At 39.1% G+C, this 25,084-nt stretch overlaps 1 protein-coding gene across 1 annotated transcript; it reads right to left on the bottom strand.

The window, feature by feature from the left end:
- Positions 1–409: 409 nt before the first annotated feature.
- Positions 410–24,821, bottom strand: LOC139765836 (26S proteasome regulatory subunit 7). The gene is made up of 9 exons (XM_071693657.1): positions 24,628–24,821; positions 18,308–18,345; positions 12,726–12,899; positions 10,084–10,223; positions 9,094–9,262; positions 6,459–6,623; positions 2,921–3,112; positions 972–1,167; positions 410–759 (listed from the first exon to the last, which is right to left on the bottom strand). The coding sequence occupies exons 1-9, from the start codon at positions 24,695–24,697 to the stop codon at positions 602–604; spliced, it is 1,302 nt and encodes a 433-aa protein (XP_071549758.1). The 5' UTR covers positions 24,698–24,821; the 3' UTR covers positions 410–601.
- Between the last annotated feature and the right edge of the window lie 263 nt (positions 24,822–25,084).

Below are 25,084 nucleotides of genomic sequence, written 5' to 3'. Positions count from 1 at the left end.
TTAACATCTTCAGGCAAAATTCTATAAAGGACACCTCTTATGGTTTCCTAGTTCACACACAGACTGAATAAGAACGAGTTGACTGGGAGCCCCTTTCCTCTACAACGTTCTGTTACCCATACAACAGCAAGAATTAGGTCTACACACCTACTCTCCTCCTAAATCCACCCTGAAAGGGTTCAGTAATCCTTTTTACAAGTTTCAGTAACACTCAACTATCACAAACACAACACACACTACCATACACATTCAATCATTCAACCTTAACATTATCTCACTTCCCATCCCATCCATATCCAAAACTTTGCCATCTATCATATGCAATACTGCTCTTCTCTTCCATCCATTTATTCAGCATAGCAAACTTTACAACCATCAGTAGATTTAAAAATGAAAAGAAAATTACCACTTTTTCCCAAAGTTTAATCATTACTTCCAAAGAATACTTCAACAAAATATCTGTATTATGTTTATCATTATTCTAATGGAGCTTAAATACAAAACGTTTACAAGGGTTACAATATACCATGGGCAAAGAGAATATACCATTTGATCTTGATGGGTGCTGCTTAAGCTCTGAAAATTCTTTAGCCCATAGGTTTTAGTTATATGTCATATATCGCGGAGTAGCTGAGAATTTGGCATAAGCCTTTATGACTTTGTTGACAGCATCTAAAAAGTCTTTCTCAGTGGCCACCTTCCTCCGAGCACGGATAGCATACATACCTGCTTCTGTACACACAGATCTAATTTCAGCACCTGGAAATAATAAAATATTTTTAGTGCTCTTTTAAATGAAAAACATGCAGAATATGCAAACTATCTTCTCTTCTATTTCCAACTCCATTCCTCTTTCCCCATGTTATTTAATATATAGTCATTCCACAGGAAACTTGGTAATACTTATTTTGATATACAATACTTACAATCCTTTTGTATGCATTAGATCAAGAAAAACATGAAGAGCTTACCTGTACTGTTAGGACATAAGCGTGCAAGTAGATCGAAACGGATGTCTCGTTCCACAGACATAGACTTTGCATGAATTTTAAAGATGTGCGTTCTTCCTTCTAAGTCAGGAAGACCAAATTCTACTTTACGATCCAAACGACCAGGTCGCATAAGTGCAGGGTCAAGTGTGTCAGGTCGATTAGTTGCCATCAGAACCTATGACCATTACCGTGATTTCAATTATTTTCTTCAGCTTACATGGTTACTGATTAATCACCCCACAATAAAGAAAAAGGATGGTGATATGATTATGAAAAAAAATATGTACATCAAATTACTTCAGTTGTTTTAAAGCAGAAATCTCTCTAAAATGGGAAAGCAGGTATTTCTACCTAACTACTACCATCAACTCCATTCCCAATTCCATGAGGTAGATCAGGTGTAACCAGCTTCTCAAATCACTCAAGCATCATCACCCACTGTGATAAAATTAAACATGAACATTTCCACACAATCATAAATGCTCTTCACTTATCCACTTTGCTACAAATTAAGCCTATTCATCAAGTAAGGCCAAAGTCTCCATTCACGCCACCTCAGTGCAAAAAATCCCTCCATTGCAGGCAATCAAAATTATCATTCTGGCTTCCATATCGGAAATATCTCTAGCCTAATAAATTATTTCACAACATCTACTCATCTACCCTTTCTTGTTCCTTCAAAGGCTCATGGGATACAACGAGTAAGGAGTAACCCTTGTGGGACACACCTCAAAAGGGTAAGGAGTGACCCTTGCGAGATCTACCTCAAGTCCTACAATGAACATTTCAAGGTTAAAATAAGCATTTAATTCCTCAAAAACATCACAAGCCTTACACTTGAAGACCATATCTACAGGCAAAAGATAGCAGGAAAATAGATAAAATTACAAAAAGCTCATGGAGTTCATCACACAATAAGAATCACACTAAAAAAGAAAAATGCAGGCAGAGCATGGGGAGCAAGGCTTGGGTGATGTAGCTGTCTCATTTACACACTGCTGAGTATATCTTCACATCATCATCATGTTCAATCCCTCAAATCCACCTAGGCTGGATCAGAGGCTATGGCTGTCATGATATGTTCAATGGGCAGACAAAAATAACAAAGATAACCAAAACCTTTTGGAGTGTTTGGTAAAGTGGTATTCAACAATTTAAGTGTTCAATCAAAACTGTACTTAGTAATACCACTGTAAGAAAAAGATCACTGTGATGATGAAATTTCTTTAATGTAAACAGAAGCAAATGATACAATTTCTTTGTTCCTGGCTCTACCACACTAACGCAAGAAATGGAGAACATGAAAGAAAAACACGTAAAATGCTGGGTCAGAGGTAGGCCATGGCTGCCATGACAACTGCCCAATCGGCAGAAAAAATAACATAGACACTCAGAACTTTATGCTGTGTACGGTAAAGTAGTATTCATTAATCTATGTGAGTGCACTCAAAACTGCAGCTGGTAATACCACTGAAGGAAAGAGATAATTGTAATGATGAAAAATGTTTAATGTATACATATGCAAATTATACCATTTCTTTGTCTGTTCCTGGCACTACCACACTAATGCAAGAAATGGCCAACATGAATGAAAAAAAGACAAAAAGACAAGAACTAAAACTGGTGGATGTGGTCAGTTGCCTGTGTGCTGCACAAGCACCCAAGAAAGGATTCATGAGGCAAGAAAGAAAAAGTAAATAAGTAATATCAAATGTGCACATTAAGTCTGCCGCTTGGCATCCAAAACTTTGTGTCTATATTTTAGTCAAATATGCAAAAGGAATGCATCATAACTCCCATTTATGTTATAGTATCATCATTTTATCCCACTTTCATGTTCTAATACATGAATGTATAAGAAAAAAGTAATAAGTAAAAAGCATAACAAAGTAAAGAAAACCTTCAAAATGTTATCTAAATGTGCTTACCTTGATATTACCACGAGCATCAAAGCCATCAAGCTGGTTAATAAGTTCTAACATAGTTCTCTGCACTTCATTATCTCCTCCAGCACCATCATCAAATCGAGCTCCTCCAATGGCATCAATTTCATCAAAGAATATCAGACACGCCTTCTTGGTTCGGGCCATCTCAAAGAGTTCACGTACCATTCGAGCACCCTTGTAGAAGGAAAATATGTAGTATCAATGATCAATATTGCATTGGGTATATTATTCTAAAGAATTATCAAGAGCCACTGTGGTGGCAGGATATTCATAAGATTGTTATACATTAATATCCAAACACCTTATGGCAAAGATTTACCAACTTTTATCAACATTAGAGATACTTATGAACATCATATCCAAGTTTCTCTTGCTATAACTTGATTTCAATTTTGAACGCAGTATGAGATCATAACATGATACTGAAAACTTGTAAATCATAAAATGCACCAAGTGTTACTGAACTCCCATTTATTTTTGGTTACACTGTGAGCAAGAAGCTGTTACATTTGGTACTGCTATATCACTGTCAATGTAGGTAAAGGAATACAAAGGAACAACGTGGATTCATGAGTGGTAGAGGCTATGATGATCAGGTGTTTACCATGAAGAATGTGTGAGATGCTCAAAAGATACAGAAGGACCTGCATATGGCATTCAGGGATCTTAAGAAAGCATCTGACAAGTTTGATAATGTTCTTTGGAAAGTGCTATGAATATCTGACAAGGGAAGAAAGCTACTAGAAGTAATGAGGAATTTTTATCATGTAAGGTATGTTTGCAAGGTGAGTGGTTCCAGGAGAAGGTTGGTCTGCAGCTGGGATGTGTGATGTTATCATGACTGTTCAATCTGTTAATGGATGTTTTGGTGAGAAGTGAATACAGTGGTCTTGTTAGGAGGAGCAAGTATGCTGTTTGTTTGGGGGTGGGGGAGTCTGGATGCTGTCTGTTGGGGGTGGGGAGCCTGGAAGGTGAGTCAGTTGTTCACTGATGACATGGCACTAGTGGCAGATTCAAATGAGAAACTGCAGAAGCAAGAGTGTGAGTATGGAAGAGTAAGTGAAAGGAGAAAGATAAAAGTAATGTGTATAAAAGTAAGAGTAAGGTTACTAGGTTTAGCAGTAAAAATAGGTATGTTAATTGGAGTGTGCGTTTGAATGGAGAGAACCTGTAGGAGGGGTAGGTTTTAGATACTTGGGAGTGGAAATGGCAGTAAATGGGACAATGGGAACTGAAGTAAGCCTTACGGTAGATGCACCGAGGGATTTGTAGAAGAGGAGGTTACTGTCTTCAGGAGCAAAGATGGGTATGTTTGATGGTATAGTTGTTCCACTGGTGCTGTATAGATGTGAGGCATGAGCCTTAGATAAAAATGTACAGAAGAGGGAGAATGTGTTGGAAATTAAATGTTTGAGGATAATACATGAAACCATGGAAGCAGAAGTGAGTCACGGGGTGAGTGAGTGGCAAATGTCCTGAGAGCACTGAGGAATAAGTGGAAAGAGAGGTCATCATCTGGAAGGGCAAAAATGTGTATGTTTGAAAGCATAGTAGTCATAATGTTGAAGTAAGGATATGGCACACGGGGTATAGATTAGTATGTGTGGGGGACGGTGGAGGTGAAGGAAATGAGATGCTTGAGGACAATACACGGTATGAGGTGGACTCATTGAGTATACAACAAAATAAATTTTTCATACATGCTCACCATTTCCCACATATGCAAGGGAACATCAAGAACAGATGATAAAGCCTTAAAGAAAAACAATAATGCAGGTTGAGTAGCCCTAAGGACCTAACAGTAAAAATAAATATGAAATACCAATAACAATGAAAAAATAATGTGTTTAGGTGTGCAATTTTCCATATATAACGTCATGTCGCTGCTCATAAACTTTCAGATAAAAGAGCATTTCAGACTTTCGGATTAAGGATGCTCAACCTGTATGTAAATATTTTTTTTTTTTTTTTTTTATACTTTGTCGCTGTCTCCCGCGTTTGCGAGGTAGCGCAAGGAAACAGACGAAAGAAATGGCCCAACCCCCCCCCCCCATACACATGTACATACACACGTCCACACACGCAAATATACATACCTACACAGCTTTCCATGGTTTACCCCAGACGCTTCACATGCCCCGACTCAATCCACTGACAGCACGTCAACCCCTGTATACCACATCGCTCCAATTCACTCTATTCCTTGCCCTCCTTTCACCCTCCTGCATGTTCAGGCCCCGATCACACAAAATCTTTTTCACTCCATCTTTCCACCTCCAATTTGGTCTCCCTCTTCTCCTCGTTCCCTCCACCTCCGACACATATATCCTCTTGGTCAATCTTTCCTCACTCATTCTCTCCATGTGCCCAAACCATTTCAAAACACCCTCTTCTGCTCTCTCAACCACGCTCTTTTTATTTCCACACATCTCTCTCACCCTTACGTTACTTACTCGATCAAACCACCTCACACCACACATTTTCCTCAAACATCTCATTTCCAGCACGTCCATCCTCCTGCGCACAACTCTATCCATAGCCCACGCCTCGCAACCATACAACATTGTTGGAACCACTATTCCTTCAAACATACCCATTTTTGCTTTCCGAGATAATGTTCTCGACTTCCACACATTTTTCAAGGCTCCCAAAATTTTCGCCCCCTCCCCCACCCTATGATCCACTTCCGCTTCCATGGTTCCATCCGCTGACAGATCCACTCCCAGATATCTAAAACACTTCACTTCCTCCAGTTTTTCTCCATTCAAACTCACCTCCCAATTGACTTGACCCTCAACCCTACTGTACCTAATAACCTTGCTCTTATTCACATTTACTCTTAACTTTCTTCTTCCACACACTTTACCAAACTCAGTCACCAGCTTCTGCAGTTTCTCACATGAATCAGCCACCAGCGCTGTATCATCAGCGAACAACAACTGACTCACTTCCCAAGCTCTCTCTCATCCCCAACAGACTTCATACTTGCCCCTCTTTCCAGGACTCTTGCATTTACCTCCCTAACAACCCCATCCATAAACAAATTAAACAACCATGGAGACATCACACACCCCTGCCGCAAACCTACATTCACTGACAACCAATCACTTTCCTCTCTTCCTACACGTACACATGCCTTACATCCTCGATAAAAACTTTTCACTGCTTCTAACAACTTGCCTCCCCACACCATATATTTTGGTGTAAATAATAAATATGTATATTTTCTTGTCCAAATCTGGGGCCAGTTAGTGTTCTGAGGGCATTTAGTTTGTGTGCTGCTTTTGTGTTGATGGGCATGACTTGTGAAATGGAGTGTAAGATGGAGATACAGATGATATCTAGCATTTGTCAGACCATTTTGGTGGGGTATGTTTGTCAATACAGTAGCTGCTAATGGTGAGGTAATCTGTGAGCAGAGGTGACTGAAGTGTGAGGCTACAAAGAGAGAGACACCACTTGACATATATGAAATGATGACAAAACACTGAACTTTTTGATATCATGTCTTCATGCTTACCTCTCCCACATATTTCTGGACCAATTCAGAACCAATAACTCTGATGAAACAAGCATCTGTACGGTTAGCAACTGCTCGGGCACACAAGGTTTTTCCAGTTCCAGGAGGTCCAAACAGGAGAACACCTTTAGGTGGTTCAATGCCAAGATTAACAAATCTTTCAGGCTGAAATGAAGCAAATGCACAATGTAAAATACAATCAGTAAAATCTACTTTAACTATAATAAATTCTCTATCTTTTGCTGTCATGATAAAAATGCAGATACCCAAACATTTACAGGCAGTTATCAATTCTAAACTAAGCAGATGCTTTTTCTATACCTAACTGCCTTCAAAAGATAGCATCGGAAACAAACAAATAATGGCCTCAACTATTTACTCGGTAGTGGTAAGTAAGCAGCCAACGACCAGGGATGTATATTAACAGTACTACCTGCCTGCACATCAGGAGGGTTAGTGACAGCTGCTCACTGAGCCAGCACTTCAATGGTTGTCAAGTTGCACTCCGCTGATCCAGGTAGCTGTCTTTCTCTCCACCTCACCCATATGTGGATTACTGGCGTTCTGTCCATACACACAATCTTTTCTTGTCATACATAATACTTAACAACACTAAACTCATGCAGTTCATTCTTCATAACTAAATTTTCCCATGATGAGCATTATGTGCTACCCCTGCCTTTTGGCAAAATAGTAGGAACAGTAGATAGAAGTAGTGGACAGGAACATTTAGGCAGGAGCATTTGGTAGAAAGAAAGATTAGGTTGAAGTACTGGATAGGAGCATCAGGTAGTAGTAGTCAGTAGGAAACTGCCTATGCAAACACTGCACTAGAGTTGCCCATAGCCAGTGGCCTGTTAGGGGTGAGGCACTATAGGCTAAAAAGCAGCACTGGAGTTCACTAGTTGTGGAGACACTATTGTCGTGGCCACTCCCTTGAGGGAGTTCCACTTGAAACAGGAATCAAAGATATAGATACATAGATTCTTTTTCTTTTTTTTTTCTTTCAAACTACTCGCCATTTCCTGTGCCAGCGAGGTAGCGCTTAAGAACAGAGGACCAGGCCTTTGTGGAATATCCTCACCTGGCCCCCCTCTGTTCCTTCTTTTGGAAAATTAAAAAAAAAACGAGAGGGGAGGATTTAGAGCCTCCCACTCCCTCCCCTTTTAGTCGCCTTCTACGACACGCAGGGAATACGTAGGAAGTATTCTTAATCCCCTATCCCCAGGGATAGATACATAGATAGCTTCAATTATTTCAATCTCTAATTGTTATGTATACAGTAACGAAACCTGAGTTTATGACCCAGAGCTTCCTCTCGTTTACATAACCCATTTCAGCCTAATAACAGCACATAACCACTTTTATAACACATCATTACAATTCTCCATATCCAATGCACTTTTTTATCCTCCCCAAATGTTAAGGCCCCAAAATCTTTATAACTTTGTTCCAGCCTTCCATCTCCATATCAGTCTTCCTCTTACCACTGCTCCCTTTGCTTACAACAAAACAATAGATCCTCCTTGGCAATCTCTCTTCATTCAGCACACCCTGGTTAGACCACTCAATCAGACTAAACTCACTACCACACTTCACTTTGATCTTACAGGATCAATATACCTCACACCAAATACTGTCATATGACACATCCAACTTCTTCCATTCCCTGATGCAAGATTGACATCCATACAATACAGTCAAGACTATTGTTCCTTCAAAGTTAACATATTCCACCTGCTTGAGGTTACACTAGGAGAAAAAAATCACCTCTGGTAAGGCTGCAGCATTGGGAACACAGTCTCATCAAACAATTTCTCACTCTAAAGTTCAGATTTCCTTGCAACTGGAAGTAGTGCATCCTTAAGCTACAGAGGACTCTGCTACTAGAAGTAACACAACCTTAGGGTGCAGGGGACTCTTTCTTATTCCTGAAGTAATTATAAAATGATAAACAACACATCTCTCTTACTTTTTCATGACTTACTCGATCAAATCACTTCACACCACATATTGTCCTCAAACATTTCATTTCCAACACATCCACCCTTCTCAGTACAATTCTACCTATCGCCCATGCCTCACAAGAATATAATATTGTTAGAACTACTATATTTTCAAACATACCCATTTTTGCTCTCCCACATAATCTCTCTTTTCACGCATTCTTCAGCACTCTCAGGACCTTCACCCCCTCACCCACACTACGACTCACTTTCGCTTCCATGGTTCCATTTGCTGCCATGCTCACTCTCCATGTATCCAAAACTCTTCACTTCCTATTTCTATCCATTCAAAATCATATCCCAACTAACCTGTCCCTAAATCCTACTGAATCTAATAACCTTTCCTTTATTCACATTTACTCTAAATTTCCTCCTTTCACACACTTCCAAATTCAGTCACCGACTTGTTCACTATTTCACATATTAGCAAGGTAATGCAGAAGCAGACAAAGATGAGACAACATTCACTCACTTCCATTCTCTAGAAAAGCTAGGAATGCCCTAATATCTGCAATGTCAAACATAAATACTATGCTATTTATTAAAGCATCATGCTTACTGGCAAATAACTTAGCATACAAATACACGATAAATTTTTTTTAACTGATATACAAAATAATACAACTCACATGTAACAAGGGAGTCTCAACCACCTCTCGAAGTTTTTCAATTTGCTCTTTACAACCTCCAACATCAGAGTAAGTAACATCAGGTTTTTCTTCAACCTGCATCATTGTTACTGAGGGGTCAATTTTTGGTGGAAGGGGGATATGTATTTGGTACTTGTTGCGATCCACACTGTAAAAGAATCACATAATACACTAATGTGATCCACAACATAAAAATATCACATTATATCATACACTAATTATAATTCAACCTTACAACTATTCACTAACACCCAATATTCTACTTCAAAAGATGCTTCTTTTGCATCATCACAATGATGAAACTGAACAGGTACATAAGCATACAGCAGTACAAGGAGAAATCCTAAAGAAAATGACAAGTACATTTTCTTACTTGCAAAACCATAATACATCCTGATAGTTGCACTGAAAGATATACATTAAAGATATCCTGGCTGATTTGTGAAAATGATGGATATAACTGAAATAGCTAGATAAGATGTTAGTAGTTTCAAAAAAGATCTAAAGCAATAGCATCACAAGGCTCTTGAAGTATCTTTCCTTATGTACTCAAGGACTGTGCTACAACACAATAGGCCAGCATCTCTATCAAGTGTACTGCATTTTGAAAATTGATGGGTAAGATTATCAGATAAAATGATGACATCTTTTGCAATCAACACTCGAACTAAGATTTTCACTTGTAATCTTTGACAGCAGTTGTTTATAATGACCTTGTCCAGTATAATAAACTTATAATGTATTCCATTAAGCAAAGTGCATTATACAGGGTTATGTGTTATCCAATGTAATACAGATGAAGCACTCACAAGCATGGTGAAGTGAGGGAAAAAGATCTGAGTAACACGTTTCTCTGTCACCTACGAAAAATGCACTGGCTATGAATTTCATCTCCATATTCATCAAAACAAAGACGTAATCAGATAAAACATGTTTTTGTAACACAAAAGTATCAAGCTAACATCTTACCCTACTCGCATTCCTTCTTCAATGTCAGTTGGTGCAACTGAATCAGCCAAATCAACCACAAATTTGGCAAACTGTTTGACATTGATTATATACTTAGGATCATCAGAGTCTGCATTAATGATCTTGGTGCACCGAGCAACCTGGGAAGACAAATTCATAACTTTAATAAAGAAATTAACATAAATTAAACATGCTCTTGCAAAAACTTACATTGTATAAAGAAAATTTATTTTTGAACTGAGGAATATGTTTGTTATATATACCTGGTAAGTTCCAAGAGAGAGTGGTGGTGTGCACAGAGCATCAGAGCAGAGAAGAACATGTGGCTTCAGGAGTGGAAAAGGAAGACTTCAAAGAAGCTATACCTACAGAAAATCAAAAGGACTTGTACGTAGCATTAATGAATCTGGAGAAAGCATAAGACATAGTTGACAGAGGGTGCTTTATGAAAGGTGTTATGAATCTGTGGTGTAGGAGGAAAGCTACTTAGAGTAGTGCAAGAATATCATTAAAAGTGTAAGGTACATATGTGAGTAGGAATAGAGAAGGGCGAGTGTTTCCAGGTAAAAGTAGGTGATGGGGAGGTATATGTGAGGGTCTTGGAGAGAGGGGCTGGTCTACAGTCTGTTGGAGGCAGGGAACCTGTGAGAAGAGTCAACTGTAGTTTGCTGATGACAAAGTTCTGGTATCAGGTTCAAGTAAGAAACTAAGGTGGTTTCTGAATCTGAGAGTAGAGAGAAATTTGAGAATTAAAGTGAAAAAATTAAGGTTATCAACCCCTTAACTCCTCTAGTTGGGTGTCTACATGACAATGCCTCTACATGGATATATACACATCAAGTTTTGTGACACTATTTCATAGCTGCTAGCCGAGTATGTGTGCTATTATTAATATGGTGGAAGTGCATAATGAATTCTCCTCCCAGTCAGTCATTCTCCAGCCATGCCAATGACAACAAATTCCCCAGCTTTCAAAGAGGGAAACTAAGCAGGTGAAGCTAGATTTAATGGACCAAGTTAAGATGATCCTGAATGATTTGATGGTAATGATCTGTCTTTTAAGATATGTGGAGAGTAATTTTGCAGAAAATGACTCTTCAAGCACTGAGAAATGACTAAGATATGGCAAGTGCAGGTGTTTCTAGCAAGTGTGGAGGCAGTGTTTCCAGCATCTGCCTGACCTTGAAAACATTGTTTCTAATAGGGCAGTTGTAATTTTAGAAACTTTCATCATTTTCCTATAATAAGTCATTACTGAATCACAATAATCACATCAAGATTTATGATACACGATAAAAAATAGTAATGATCAACTGTCAATTTTTCAGTATATATATAAAATAAAAAATAAAACATGTGCAGAGGAAATTCTTTTGACTTTCACACCTTACTCACACACTTTTTGGTGATACATGCTGAAAGACCTAGAAAATTCCTACATATTATCAAGGGGAAAGCATCAACAAATTACTCTTTTGAAGAGATCTTTTTCACTGCTATATGAATATCTTCATAACTGTATGGTTAACGGAATTTTCTATAAACTAAAAAAAACGAAATCACGGGGTGGAAAGGAAGTCTAAGTCAGGAGTCAAGAGGTTATGTTCAGCAGGGGAAGAGAGACAGACAGGTTGGAGTGAGAGTCTGAATGGAGAGAACTTGGAGGAAGTATGGTGTTTCAGTAAACACCTACGAGTGGACATGGCAGCAGATGGAATCATGGTAACTGAACTAAGCAGAGGGTGAGTGAAAGGGCAAAGGTCCTAGGTATATTAAGAAGTGCGTGAAACGAGGTCACTGACTGTGAGGTCAAAGATGGATATGTTTGATGGTACAGGAATCCCAATGGATGCAATAAATAGGCCCTAAAGACAAAAGAAGAGAGGGTGGATGTGGGGAAAATTTAAATTTCTGAGGACAAAATGTACTGTGCAGTGAGTTGACCAAATAATAAATGACTTAAAGAGAGAAGGATGGTAGAAAAAGATGTATAGGATGGATGCAGAGGGTGTACTGAAATTTGAGAAAAAAGAGTTTACTGTAATAGTTTGGACATACGGAAAGGATAACTAAGGAGTGTTCACGGCCTGAACATGCAGAAGGAGAAACCGAGGAGAAAGTGGAGAGATGGAATGAAAGCTATGTTCAGCGAATGAGGCCTGAACATGCAGGATTTGTATGGTGAACATAGCAAAGAGCAAAATGAAGCAATATAGCATCCAGAAGGTATCATGCTGTAACTGAGTTGTATCAGGACATGTGAAGCAGTCACAAGAAACCATGGAAAGGTATGTGGAGTTTGGCTGTGGATGGGGCTCTGGTGTCAGTGCATTACATATAAACTAGATCTTCAAGTACATAAACCAAAATTCAAACTCAATAAAAACTGGCCCATTTTCCAAAACTTGTTGTTAAACACTTCTGTACAAAAGAATTTGCAGACAATCTACAAAATTTAAAGTAATACTAAATTATTCCTGATTTATCAGTGTAACATAATTTTCAGTCAAATCACACTTCCTCAAGACAAATAAATTCAAATATCCTCTAAACTTCAAGATGACCAAATAAGATCTGAAAATACCACCCAGTGAAACTGTTACTGTGTTCATAATACAGATTACATAATACAATGATGTTACCTGTAGAGGCTGCTCATTCTGGAGAGTTTGTTTGTCTGCCGCTAAGTCCCATAAGGCAGGTACAGCTAAACCAGTGTCAGACTCTTTGATACCCGTTAAATCGTTTACTTTTTTGACCGTTTTCTGGATATCATCTTCAACATTCTTGATAACTTTGGTATATGGTCCCTGACCCTGAAATCAGAGAAATAAATATTTTGATGGTATCCATCCACAAAAAAATGAGTTGCAAGAGCAGATGTTTCAGCTAAAAGGGGCATTACCAGGATTTCAGAAAGAGAAGACTGCAAACCAAGTGGCAGAGAAATCACGTGTATGTCTGGCAAAAGATTTCACTTTGTGAAGATGTACTTGTTGGGCAACAGAGAATATAATCAGCTCTGTCCTAATAGCACCTCATGAACATCATTCCAATATATGTCTCCCATTATCAAAATGGGTGTTCCAAGCAGTATCCAATGTACACTTCTCTCCTAAGTACACTCCATACAATCATCCTTGCTCTCTTGTTCAGTCAATCATTCCACCTCACTTCTGTCACTGCATGCCTGTCTAAATCACAGAGTTTGAATCTGAATTCCCATTAGCCAGTGTGCCTTCCTGTCATATACAGATTGCTGTTCTTAGCCTCAGCAAGCTCTCCAAGGACAGTTTGTATTCACTAAAAGCATTTTACTATTCATTCACTGATGCTTATTTATGTATGTTAATTTATGTCTATTTTTTCACGTTTCATCTGAACAAAGTATCAATACATTATTGATGTATACCTTATACATTTGTTTTCTGTCCTAGGACAAACAAAGAGTGCATCATTGTACTGTTTTGTTTGCTTTAACACACAGCACACAAAATATAAAAAATTAAATTCAACCAAAATACAACATAATACTATCTCCAGCATCATAAAAAAATCTAATGCTTCCTATGTTTTTCTTTTAAAATACTTTCACTTGTGTCCTCTTTTTCACTTCTGCAATAATCTCTATATTTCAATTGAGACTCGACCTTGATTTGGACATTAGTCCATGATTGGAGCCACCAACGGATAAAAAAGAATAAAGATGAATAAGAAAAAAGACGAGTAATGTGTTTTGAGAGCCTTGGATGAATTTGATACAGCTTTGCTATTTCTTACAGCATTAATTTATGAATCCAAATCTGCTGTGTTTTCCTCTTCTTGTAACAAAAGCAAATAATTTCAGCCATCAAATATTGTTTACATCAAAAATTTGGTAATTTCTAATTACTATATTCAATTTTTGGATAAATCATACTCTTGGGAAATACAGCCCAAAATCCAAATATGCAGCCATAGGTGTTGTGAGGGGCTTCTATTAGCCCTTAGCAGGCAGTTGACTTCATATACAAACTTTAAACTGGGAGCAACTTACATCACACGAGAACCAAAAATGTGTTAAAGACCTGTCTCGTGGCAAAACATACAAGCACTCCAAAAGTTTTATTAAGACTTTACAGTCCTAAATTTTTTCATGCACTGGTCAGTACATGTGGAGATGTCAAGGAAGCCTGTGCAAGATCTACACCCTCAAGTTATGTAATAATATTTTTGTTATTGTGTCACTCTCATAACATAAATATCAAAGATGGCAACCAATAGTGATCAAATTTGCTTGTGATGAAAACACAAAAATATCGTACAACTTACTTGGTATGCCTGAAAATACTAATCAAACAGGACTAACGGGCTAGTCCTACCTTCTTACAAGCACCACACACCCAATCAAACCTTGCTTATTATCCTTATTACTTTTTTACATAAGTACTCTTGCCAATTCCTGTCAGCTCAAACATTTATAAGTATCATCACGAAAGTCTGTCAAGTCTATGGCCCCTAATCCCTGATATCCTGGGGTGCTAAGAATCTCCAGGTTTCTGCCTGACTCTACTGCCAATGAGAGGGAGGGCTCTGGCAGTAGTAATACCAGCTCCTCCACAGCCTTTTCCTTCCTGTGAGACCTTCCTCTTTTTCTTATCACTATACAAACATTCATGGTCTCTCAAGTAACCTCTCCTCAGTTGAACACTATCTTGTCTAGTTACTATCCTACTATCTTACTTCTCTCTGACCAGTTGTCTAATGATGTTTTCACTAGTACTTTTTTCATACCTAATTATGACCTCCACTCACAATTCCGGTTCAAAGGTGGTGTTTGTGCATATTTCAACAAAAACACCTGTAGCATGCCTCGAGGACCTTGACTCTCTAAACTTTGATGTTATGTGGCTTGAAGTCTGCCTCCCTTCTACCACGCGCGTTCTCTGTTTTGCTTATTGCTCTCCTAATTCTACAAATTCTATATCCTCCTTCTACTATCTAAACTCCTACCATCCTCTCACCTTAGGGATTTCAACTTTCACCATAGGGAATGGTTGAATTCCTCCCATATGGATGACAAAGGGATAGAAGCCCTCATGTTCTCCATTCTCAATGATTTAGTGCAAATTATCTGCCAACCTACCCGTGTATCTGACTGCTGTGACCACTCCCTTAATATTCTGGATTTTTTCACCTCTAGTACATCACTCTGTAAATACACAATCTTGCCCCCAATTGGTTTTCATCTAATGACACTCATAAATGTATCTATTCTAACGACACTTTCCCTTCCAGCAGCCCCATTTAAGCGTAAATACTGGCGCCTAAACAAAGCTGGCTGGAGTGACTTATATGGCTTCTTTTCTGGCTTTCTTGGGTAGAAGTGGGTAAATTACTGTCCCTTATGTGGTGATGCTTCTGTCTCCACCAAATGCATAACAGAGGTCATATTTGTGGGATAAGAACCATTTATCCCCTCTAACTCCGAGACAACTTCATTCAATCCACGTTTCAACCATTCCTGTTCTAAGCCCATTCAGACAAGGGATCAGGCAAATCAGGCTTGAAAAAACTCTCCTCTGGCTCCCATTCAGCTTTTATCACTACCTGCAATCACTGCAAACATCTTACCTGTGAGGCAAAGCATTCCTTTATTTAAAGGAAGTGCAATAACCTCTCCTTGTCATCCACTGATAGGTCTTTCTGGTCTTTAGCTTTGGGCACCTCTAAAAACTTTCCATTCTAATGGCACTGTAGTTGTCTCTCCCATTGACAAAGCAACTCCCTTTGGTTCATGTTTCTCCTCTGATTCTACCTTGGATGACTCTACCATTCCTTCACCCCATGATGCTCCTCTTACTAATCCTATGCCTCTTTCTGTAATCTCTTTTCAGACTGTCCAAAAAGTGCTTCTTTCTCTGAACACAAGCAAGGCTCATGGTCCTGATGGCATCCAACCACGTGTATTGAAAGTGTGTGCCTCTGAACTTGCTCATCTGTTCCATTTCTGTTTAAAAACCAAAACTTCTTTTCCTTGGAAACATGCCTTGATACATCCCATCCCTAAGAAGGGTGACCGTTCTGACCCCTCCAACAATCGTGCTATTGCTAAATACTTTCCCATGTCTTTTCTTTTTCCATTTCATAATTCTCTCTATACTTCAATTAAGGCCCAGCCTTGATGTGGACTTTTGTCTTAAGACTGGAGCCTTCAACATTATATCCATTATTTATATATTCATGTATTAAACTTTGTCGCTGTCTCCCACGTTAACGAGGTAGTGCAAGGAAACAGACGAAAGAACAGCCCAACCCATCCACATACATATGTATATACATAAACGTCCACACACGTGCATAAACATACCTATACATTCAACGCATGAAATGACACCCCCCCTCCCCCCATCCCATTGAGGACAATGTGTGGTGTGAGGTGGTTTGATCGAGTAAGTAACGTTAGGGTAAGAGAGATGTGTGGAAATAAAAAGAGCGTGGTTGAGAGAGCAGAAGAGGGTGTTTTGAAATGGTTTGGTCACATGGAGAGAATGAGTGAGGAAAGATTGACCAAGAGGATATATGTGTCGGAGGTGGAGGGAACGAGGGGAAGAGGGAGACCAAATTGGAGGTGGAAAGATGGAGTGAAAAAGATTTTGTGTGATTGGGGCCTGAACATGCAGGAGGGTGAAAGGAGGGCAAGGAATAGAGTGAATTGGAGCGATGTGGTATACCGGGGTTGACGTGCTGTCAGTGGATTGAATCAAGGCATGTGAAGCGTCTGGGGTAAACCATGGAAAGCTGTGTAGGTATGTATATTTGCGTGTGTGGACGTATGTATATACATGTGTATGGGGGTGGGTTGGGCCATTTCTTTCGTCTGTTTCCTTGCGCTACCTCGCAAACGCGGGAGACAGCGACAAAGCAAAAAAAAAAAAAAAAGAAAAGAAAAATATATATATATATTTATATCTTTTTACTCGAGTAAGTAATGTAAGGGTAAGAGAGATGTGTGCAAATAAAAAGAGCGTGGTTGAGATATAACCATGGAAAGCTGTGTAGGTATGTATATTTGCGTGTGTGGACGTATGTATATACATGTGTATGGGGGTGGGTTGGGCCATTTCTTTCGTCTGTTTCCTTGTGCTACCTCGCAAACGCAGGAGACAGCGGAAAAAAAAAAAAAAAAAAAAAATCTTTTTATTTTGCTTTGTCGCTGTCTCCCGCGTTTGCGAGGTAGCGCAAGGAAACAGATGAAAGAAATGGCCCAACCCACCCACATACACATGTATATACATACATGTCCACACACAAATATACATACCTATACATCTCAATGTACACATATATATACAAACACAGACATATACATATATACACATGTACATAATTCATACTGTTTGCCTTTATTTATTCCCATCGCCACCTCGCCACACATGGAATAACATCCCCCTCCCCCCTCATGTGTGCAAGGTAGCGCTAGGAAAAGACAACAAAGGCCCCATTCGTTCACACTCAGTCTCCAGCTGTCATGTAATAATGCCCGAAACCACAGCTCCCTTTCCACATCCAGGCCCCACACAACTTTCCATGGTTTACCCCAGACGCTTTACATGCCCTGATTCAATCCACTGACAGCACGTCGACCCCGGTATACCACATCGATCCAATTCACTCTATTCCTTGCCCGCCTTTCACCATCCTGCATGTTCAGGCCCCAACCACTCAAAATCTTTTTCACTCCATCTTTCCACCTCCAATTTGGTCTCCCACTTCTCCTCGTTCCCTCCACCTCCGACACATATATCCTCTTGGTCAATCTTTTCTCACTCATTCTCTCCATGTGACCAGACCATTTCAAAACACATACACATACATAAGCCTAGCGGTGATGCAATACAACCTAAAGAGTGCACACCACTGCAAACACTTCATCATGTTGACTTATACGTTATTTTATAAAAAAAATTATGCTCAAGATACTCATAAGAACAAAATCATTATATCTTTTAAAATCATGGCACTATGCCTCCACTCATCACAAAAAATACTGTATTTGCTTCACCAAAGGTTTAAGAAGGCAACATGAAATATTCAAGCTGGGAATTTTCACAAGTTCAGTGTCTTAATCAGTATATACTTGGAATTCTTTTGCAACTATAATTACAAAAATGAAAAATAACAAAACAGTTTACTTCTTAATACAAATGACTTTCATCAAATATTCAGCATTCTCATAACTTACATATGTCTTCAGCAAGGATATATCAGCTTCATCCAGAACTGAAAAAGAATACGTTCAATTAATAAACTATAATTCCATATGGATTAACTGACTGAATGTTAGCATCACAGAAAAAAAATTGTGAAGTGAAAATATACTCCATGAATCAAACATGCCAATAAAATAAATTAAAAAGATGCTGCCATTACTTAGATTAGACATTAATCGGATAAGGCCTCTCCTAGTGCAAGTTGAGCACCCCTTATCCGAAATGTTCCAAAACCCGATTTTTTTTTGGTGAGTGGCGACATGATGTTACAAGTGGAACATTCCACACCTGACTTCCCTTGCCCGTTCTGAATTCCGATTTTCTACTGGGGCCAGTTTGTTAAACCATTGTCAACGCCAGACCTACGTGCATTACTCAGTGTTTTTTGCTTACTCTCTGCTCTGTGGTATAAAGACATTGTTGAAAATGCTAAAAAGGCCTGCAATAATGAGTCTCCATTTGTTCATTAACTGACCAATAGTGAAACAGCTGAAATAGTTCTGAATCAAGGTGATCATGATTAGAGATGTTGAAGATGACTTTGTTAACTCTACAGAAAAATAAAAAAGCCTATAGATGACATGGTAAAAATGGGTGATGGACTTATTGGACGACTACAGCAGCATGCATTCAAAGAGAGACTTCTAAGGCAAAAGCCTTTGTTAATGAGGCAGATAACTCTTGAGGAAACATTTAAAAAAGCTGGCATGTTCCTCTCTGATTGGATCAGCTTGTCCTGTTACCTCCACTCGGTCACAGCGATCTCCACTGCCTGACGTGACCAGCAGAGGAAACCAGACCTTGTGTTAACGTTGTCTTTGGTCACGATGTAAGCGGCTTTAAATGTATATCTTAATTGTTTGCCTAGGCTCTTGTGCATTATTCTCGCCTCATTCCACTCCATGGATTTGCAGCGACAAGTTCCGCTTTGTCTACATCATGCAAGTCTCAGCATGATGTAAACAAAGCAGGACTCATCAATGCAAGCAGATGTAGTGGAACAAGGTGAGAATACTGCACATGGCTCACAGCAAACAAGTAAGAAAGACATTTGAAGCAGCTTACATTGCTAATAAAGACAATGTAAACACAAGGTCTGGGTTCATCTACTGTTCGCATCAGGTAGAGTGATGTGAACGGATGGAGGCAGCAGGACAAGTGATCCAATTAGAGAGCGACGCGCCAAGGTGTCCGACCGCATGACCATCAGTTGCTGGGAATATGGTCTCGCAGAATGCTGGAATCAGTATCTCCTGCGGAAGACTGATGAACAAACAAAATGTTGAGGCATGTCTCAGCTCTAACCTGTTTGTTTCCATATCATCCTGTTTTCCATAACTCGTTATGTATATGTATATATTCCAAAATCTGAAAACAGCTAAAAACTGAAAAACTGGTCTCAGGCATTTCGGATAAGGGATACTCAACATGTTCTACTTAGAATCTCTCATTTTCTTGGAGTGACCAAGTGGAAAAAAAGACTGCATACCTACACATACAAAATATGATGATACAATTTTAACTACATGTCAGGGAGTTAATATGATATAATAAAAATAAAGGATTATCTAAAGACTACCTGGTACCATATTGGTGAGATGATCTCACACACACACACATTATTTATTTGCTTTGTCGCTGTCTCCCGCGTTAATGAGGTAGCGCAAGGAAACAGACAAAAGAATGGCCCAACCCACCCACATACACATGTATTTACGTACACGTCCACACACGCACATATACATACCAATACATTTCAACTTATACATATATATACACACACAGACATATACATATATACACATGTACATAATTCATACTGCCTGCCTTTATTCATACCCATCGCCACCCCGCCACACACACACACACATATATATATCTTTCTTTCTTTCCAACTATTCGCCATTTCCCGCATTAGCAAGGTAGCGTTAAGAACAGAGGACTTAACAGAGGGAATTTCCTCACCTGGCCCCCTTCTCTGTTCCCTCTTTTGAAAAAAAAAAAAAAAAAAAAAAAAAAAAATATATATATATATATATATATATATATATATATATATATATATATACAAGTACATATTCATACTTGCTGCCTTCATCCATTCCTGTTGCCACCCTGCAACAAATGAAACAGCACCCCCCTCCCCCTGCACACGCGAGCACTTGAGGTAGAGCTAGGAAAAGACAAAAAAGGCCATATTCATTCACACTCAGTCTCTAGCTGTCATGCGTAATGCACTGAAATCAAAGCTCCCTTTCCACATCCAAGCCCCACTAAACCTTCCATGGTTTACCCCAGACGCTTCACATGTCCTGGTTCAAACCACTGACAGCACCTCGACCCAGTATACCACAGCGTTCCAATTCACTCTATTCCTTGCATGCCTTTCACCCTTCTGTATGTTCAGGCCTCGACTGCTCAAAATCTTTTTCTCTCCATCCTTCCACCTCCAATTTGGTCTCCCGCTTCTTGTTCCCTCCACCTCTGACACATATGTCCTATTTGTCAATCTTTCCTCACTCATTCTCTCCATGTGACCAAACCATTTCAACACACCCTCTTTTGCTCTCTAAACCACACATTTCTCTTACCCTTTCATTACTTTTTCCATCAAATTACCTCACACCACATATTGTCCTCAAACATCTCATTTCCAACACATCCACCTTCCTCTGCACAACCTTACCTATAGCAATTGCCTTGCAACCATATAACATTGTTGGAACCACTACTCCTTCAAACATACTCATTTTTGCTCTCTGAGATAACATTCTCGCCTTCCAAACATTCCTCAACGCTCCACGAACCTTCATACCCTGCCCCACCCTGTAATTCACTTCCACTTCCATCTGCTGCTAAGCCCACTCCCAGATATCTAAAACACTTCACTTCCTCCAGTTTTTCTCCATTCAAATTTACCTCCCAATTAACTTGTCCCTCAACCCTACTGAACCTAATAACCTTGCTCTTATTCATGTGTGTGTGTGTGTGTGTGTATATGAGTAGATGGACCATTCTTCGACTGGTTCCTAGCGCTACCTCACTGACACAGGAAACAGCGGTCAAGTATATCAATAAGAATAACATATGAAAACAGTTAATGGCTGGTAACATTTAATCATTGTGTATGTGAAAAAAAATGCCAATAAACATACCTCTGGTATTTTTTTTTTTAGCTTTTTTGAAGTTGTGGGTTACTACAGCATGACATAGATTGTTTCAATGGTACTAGCCAGGATTGAACAAATACACTCTTGTGCTTCTCTAAACTAACTTTGCTGGAATATACTTGCACAAAACAGTAACTCATTCCATCAGACCAACACCTAAGAAGGATTTCATTCTTTCCACGAGAGGAAAAAAATCAGAGACATGTATACTCCTAAAAAAGGTAGGGTATTTTTGCTACCCTCATACCTAAACTAAGCCACAATTACCTATCTTAGGTGAAGTATCCCTGTAGAACATGAGTAAATATTCAAAGCTAATTGAGATGCAGAGCCATTTTAGACAACTACTCAGATAATGTTTGGTTTGTGTGCAGTGTAACAATATGCATGACATCTTTCCAATACACCCTCTACTCGTATAGATATATGTTGTTAATTCATGTATGCAACAGAATGCTGATATACTTCTACTAATGACTTTTAAGTGAGGTTAGGTGAAGTTTACATAAATTCAGTTAATTTATAAAGCATTTCCTATTATCATATTCATTTCATTATATTTGAATGCAGTTTCCCACAACAGCAAGGTAGCACCAGGAAATAGACAAAGAATGTCCCAACCATTCATATAAGCAGACATATACATACATATACATGTTAACATATACATACATACACAGACATAAACATTCATACTTGCTTGCCTTCATCTATTCCTGTCACTACCCTGTCCCACAGGAAACAGCATCACTATCATCTGCTTCAGCGAGGTAGTGCCAGAAAAACAGACAAAAAAGGGCACATTCATTCACACTCAGTCTCTAGCTGTCATGAGTAATGCACAGAAAACCACAGCTCCCTATCCATATCCAGGTCCCGCAGACCTTTCCATGGTTTACCCCAGACTTTTCACATGCCCTGGTTCAGTCCACTGTCAATGCAACGACCCCAGTATAACACATCGTTCCAATTCACTTTATTCCTTGCATGCCTCTAATCCTCCTCCATGTTCAGGCCCCAACTGCTCAAAATCTTTTTCACCTTATCCTTCCACCTCCAATTAGGTCTCCCACTTCTTGTTCACTCCACCTCTGACACATATATCCTCTTTGTCAATCTTTCCTCACTCATTCTCTCCATATGTCCAAACTATTTCAACACACCTTCTGCTGTCTCACCCAAACTCTTTTTATTTCCAAACATCTCTCTTATCCTTTAATTACTTACTCCATCAAACCACCTCACCACCTACTGTCCTCAAACATTTAATTTCCAACGCATCCACCCTCCTCCATACAACCCTATCCATAGCCCATGCCTCGCAACCATTTAATATTGTTGGAACTACTATTCCTTCAAACACCCATTTTTGCTCTCGAGATAACTTTCTCTCCTTACACACATTCTTCATCGCTCCCAGAACTTTTGGTCCTTCCCCCACCCTGGAACTTACTTCTGCTTCCATGATTCCATTTGCTGCTAAGACCACTCCCAGATATCTAAAATGCTTCATTTCCTCCAATTTTTCTCCATTCAAACTTATTTTTATATTATAAAAATTCAAACTTACATCCTAATTAACTTGTCCCTCAACCCTACTGAATCCAATAACCTGGCTCTTATTCACATTTACTCTCGACTTTCCCCCTTTACACACTTTTCCAAACTGTCACCAACTTCTGCAGTTTCTCACTCGAATCAACCACAAGAGCTGTATTATCAGCAAACAACAGCTGACTCAATTCCCAGGCCCTCTCACATATGTAGGGGATGAGATGAGAAATATTTCCTACTTTTACATAAATCAATCACATGCTTTCCCTCCTATACATTACCCTTAGATCTCTATTCAATTCCAATCAAGAAAATTCAAAGCTCCAAATTATGCTCTGCAAATATTGTATTCTCGATACCATACACAATCACAGCAGATCACAATCAATGTTCAAAGCTAACATAAAATTTTTGGTGCACAAGCCACATAACAATAAACATATCAGTATTCCCTGAATTCATGTGGCCATATGCTATCCATTCAGGTCAGCACATGCATCATAATAATATCTTGAGGTTCACATTCTTATCAAACCGTAAAATGAGAGACAGAGAAACGTTTTTAATAGACATCACAAATCTGGTGTTGGCGGAACATGCAGTTCATTAATACTGAACGAAATCAAGATGGGCAGAGATCCACAGGGAGTTAAGTTGATCGGCTGACTTAGCAGCAAAATAATAGCTTTGCTTGTTCTATTCTCTAAACATTTCACTACCTTACTTAAGTAGTCAACACCAAGAGCTAGCTTTAATTCATGTCTTAACTCAAAATATTACGAGTAAAACACTACCATGCCTGCAATTTACCCGTGGGTAAAGTAATATTTTCAAAAAACAAAACATATGTCCTAGGTATGTGATTTACACTCTATTCATGGAATCATCCATGCCGCTGTAAATGACTGGGGAACATGACTATCAATTCTCATTCGTATATCTTCCAACTTCAAATACCTCGCTAGAATAAAACTATGAAGAAGAGTTCCTTAGTTCGAAAAGGTACACGTTAAGTTCATATGCCTCCAGAAATATCAGAAACACGTGTAGAACAGATCCCATCATCCAGTAATTCGGTACCTACATCCTTATGGACATACGAACTCATCCACCAATGAAAAGAATCCATGAAAACCTCACCTAACCTTACACTGGGGCTGAGTTCGACATAATCTCCATTATCATAGGACGTGCTACACCTATTCTTCAGTCCGGATGCATTCCAGTCATACCAATTTCATCATTATGTCTCAAGTAGAACACATGCATCCTTCCTGGATAAAATTACCTAGATATAACCTCTGCTGAACAGGATTTACCTCAGCCACACACACACACAATGATTCACGAATTGGACATGTGGCTCAGTTCATTGGATAATGACAGATCCCCCATTTCTTCACCCTATCCTCAATCAACCTACACTTGCGTGTGATACCTAGCCATAAATGAGCCCTAGGAGATGCTATAGTAAGATTAAAAGACTGAAATTGAAATCCTCTTGCTTCTTCTTGGGCCCCAATCGCCAGACATCAACATTTGCCCCTAATCAACCACCACACCCTTACCTTTAATGGGCTCATCCTCGTCTTTCTCCTCTTTCGTCTTCCTCATATCATCTCCCAGGTGATCAGGCATGTTGGCGGGTACTTTGGCCGTCAAATAAAGCACTTAATGACCTTAAGGGAACAAGAGAATCCCAGGCGATGACTGGATGTTTTGGAGGCACAAGTCTGTTGCTGGTGGGGCGACCCGGTCCAGGCAAACTATCGTACCATTGACCCACAAGTTGTTTAACCCCGAGAAGTGGACTTATGTCTAGTGAATTTATTGATATATATACATGTATGTATACATGTGTATATATACATGTATATATGTAAAGTCGTTTAACCCTGAGAAGTGTACTGGAAGGCTAGGAAAGTGAATTTAATGGTACATATACATGAATTACTCCGAGAAGTGGACTTGAAGGCTAGGAAAGTGAATTTAATGATATATATATACATGTATATACATACATGT

Source organism: Panulirus ornatus, chromosome 56 (assembly GCF_036320965.1).
Source record: "Panulirus ornatus isolate Po-2019 chromosome 56, ASM3632096v1, whole genome shotgun sequence".
Taxonomy (NCBI): domain Eukaryota; kingdom Metazoa; phylum Arthropoda; class Malacostraca; order Decapoda; family Palinuridae; genus Panulirus; species Panulirus ornatus.
Note: the sequence above shows the minus strand (reverse complement) of the source record. Positions and strands in the feature narration are given on the sequence as shown.

Excerpts from the sequence above, each read along its gene's own strand:
- LOC139765836 (XM_071693657.1), bottom strand. The coding sequence starts at position 24,697 with ATGCCTGATCACCTGGGAGATGATATGAGGAAGACGAAAGAGGAGAAA. Across the intron at positions 12,900-18,307 it reads TATCCTTGCTGAAGACATAT|GGTCAGGGACCATATACCAA; the intron begins GTAAGTTATGAG and ends CTCTGATTTCAG. Across the intron at positions 10,224-12,725 it reads AGAATGAGCAGCCTCTACAG|GTTGCTCGGTGCACCAAGAT; the intron begins GTAACATCATTG and ends TTGTCTTCCCAG.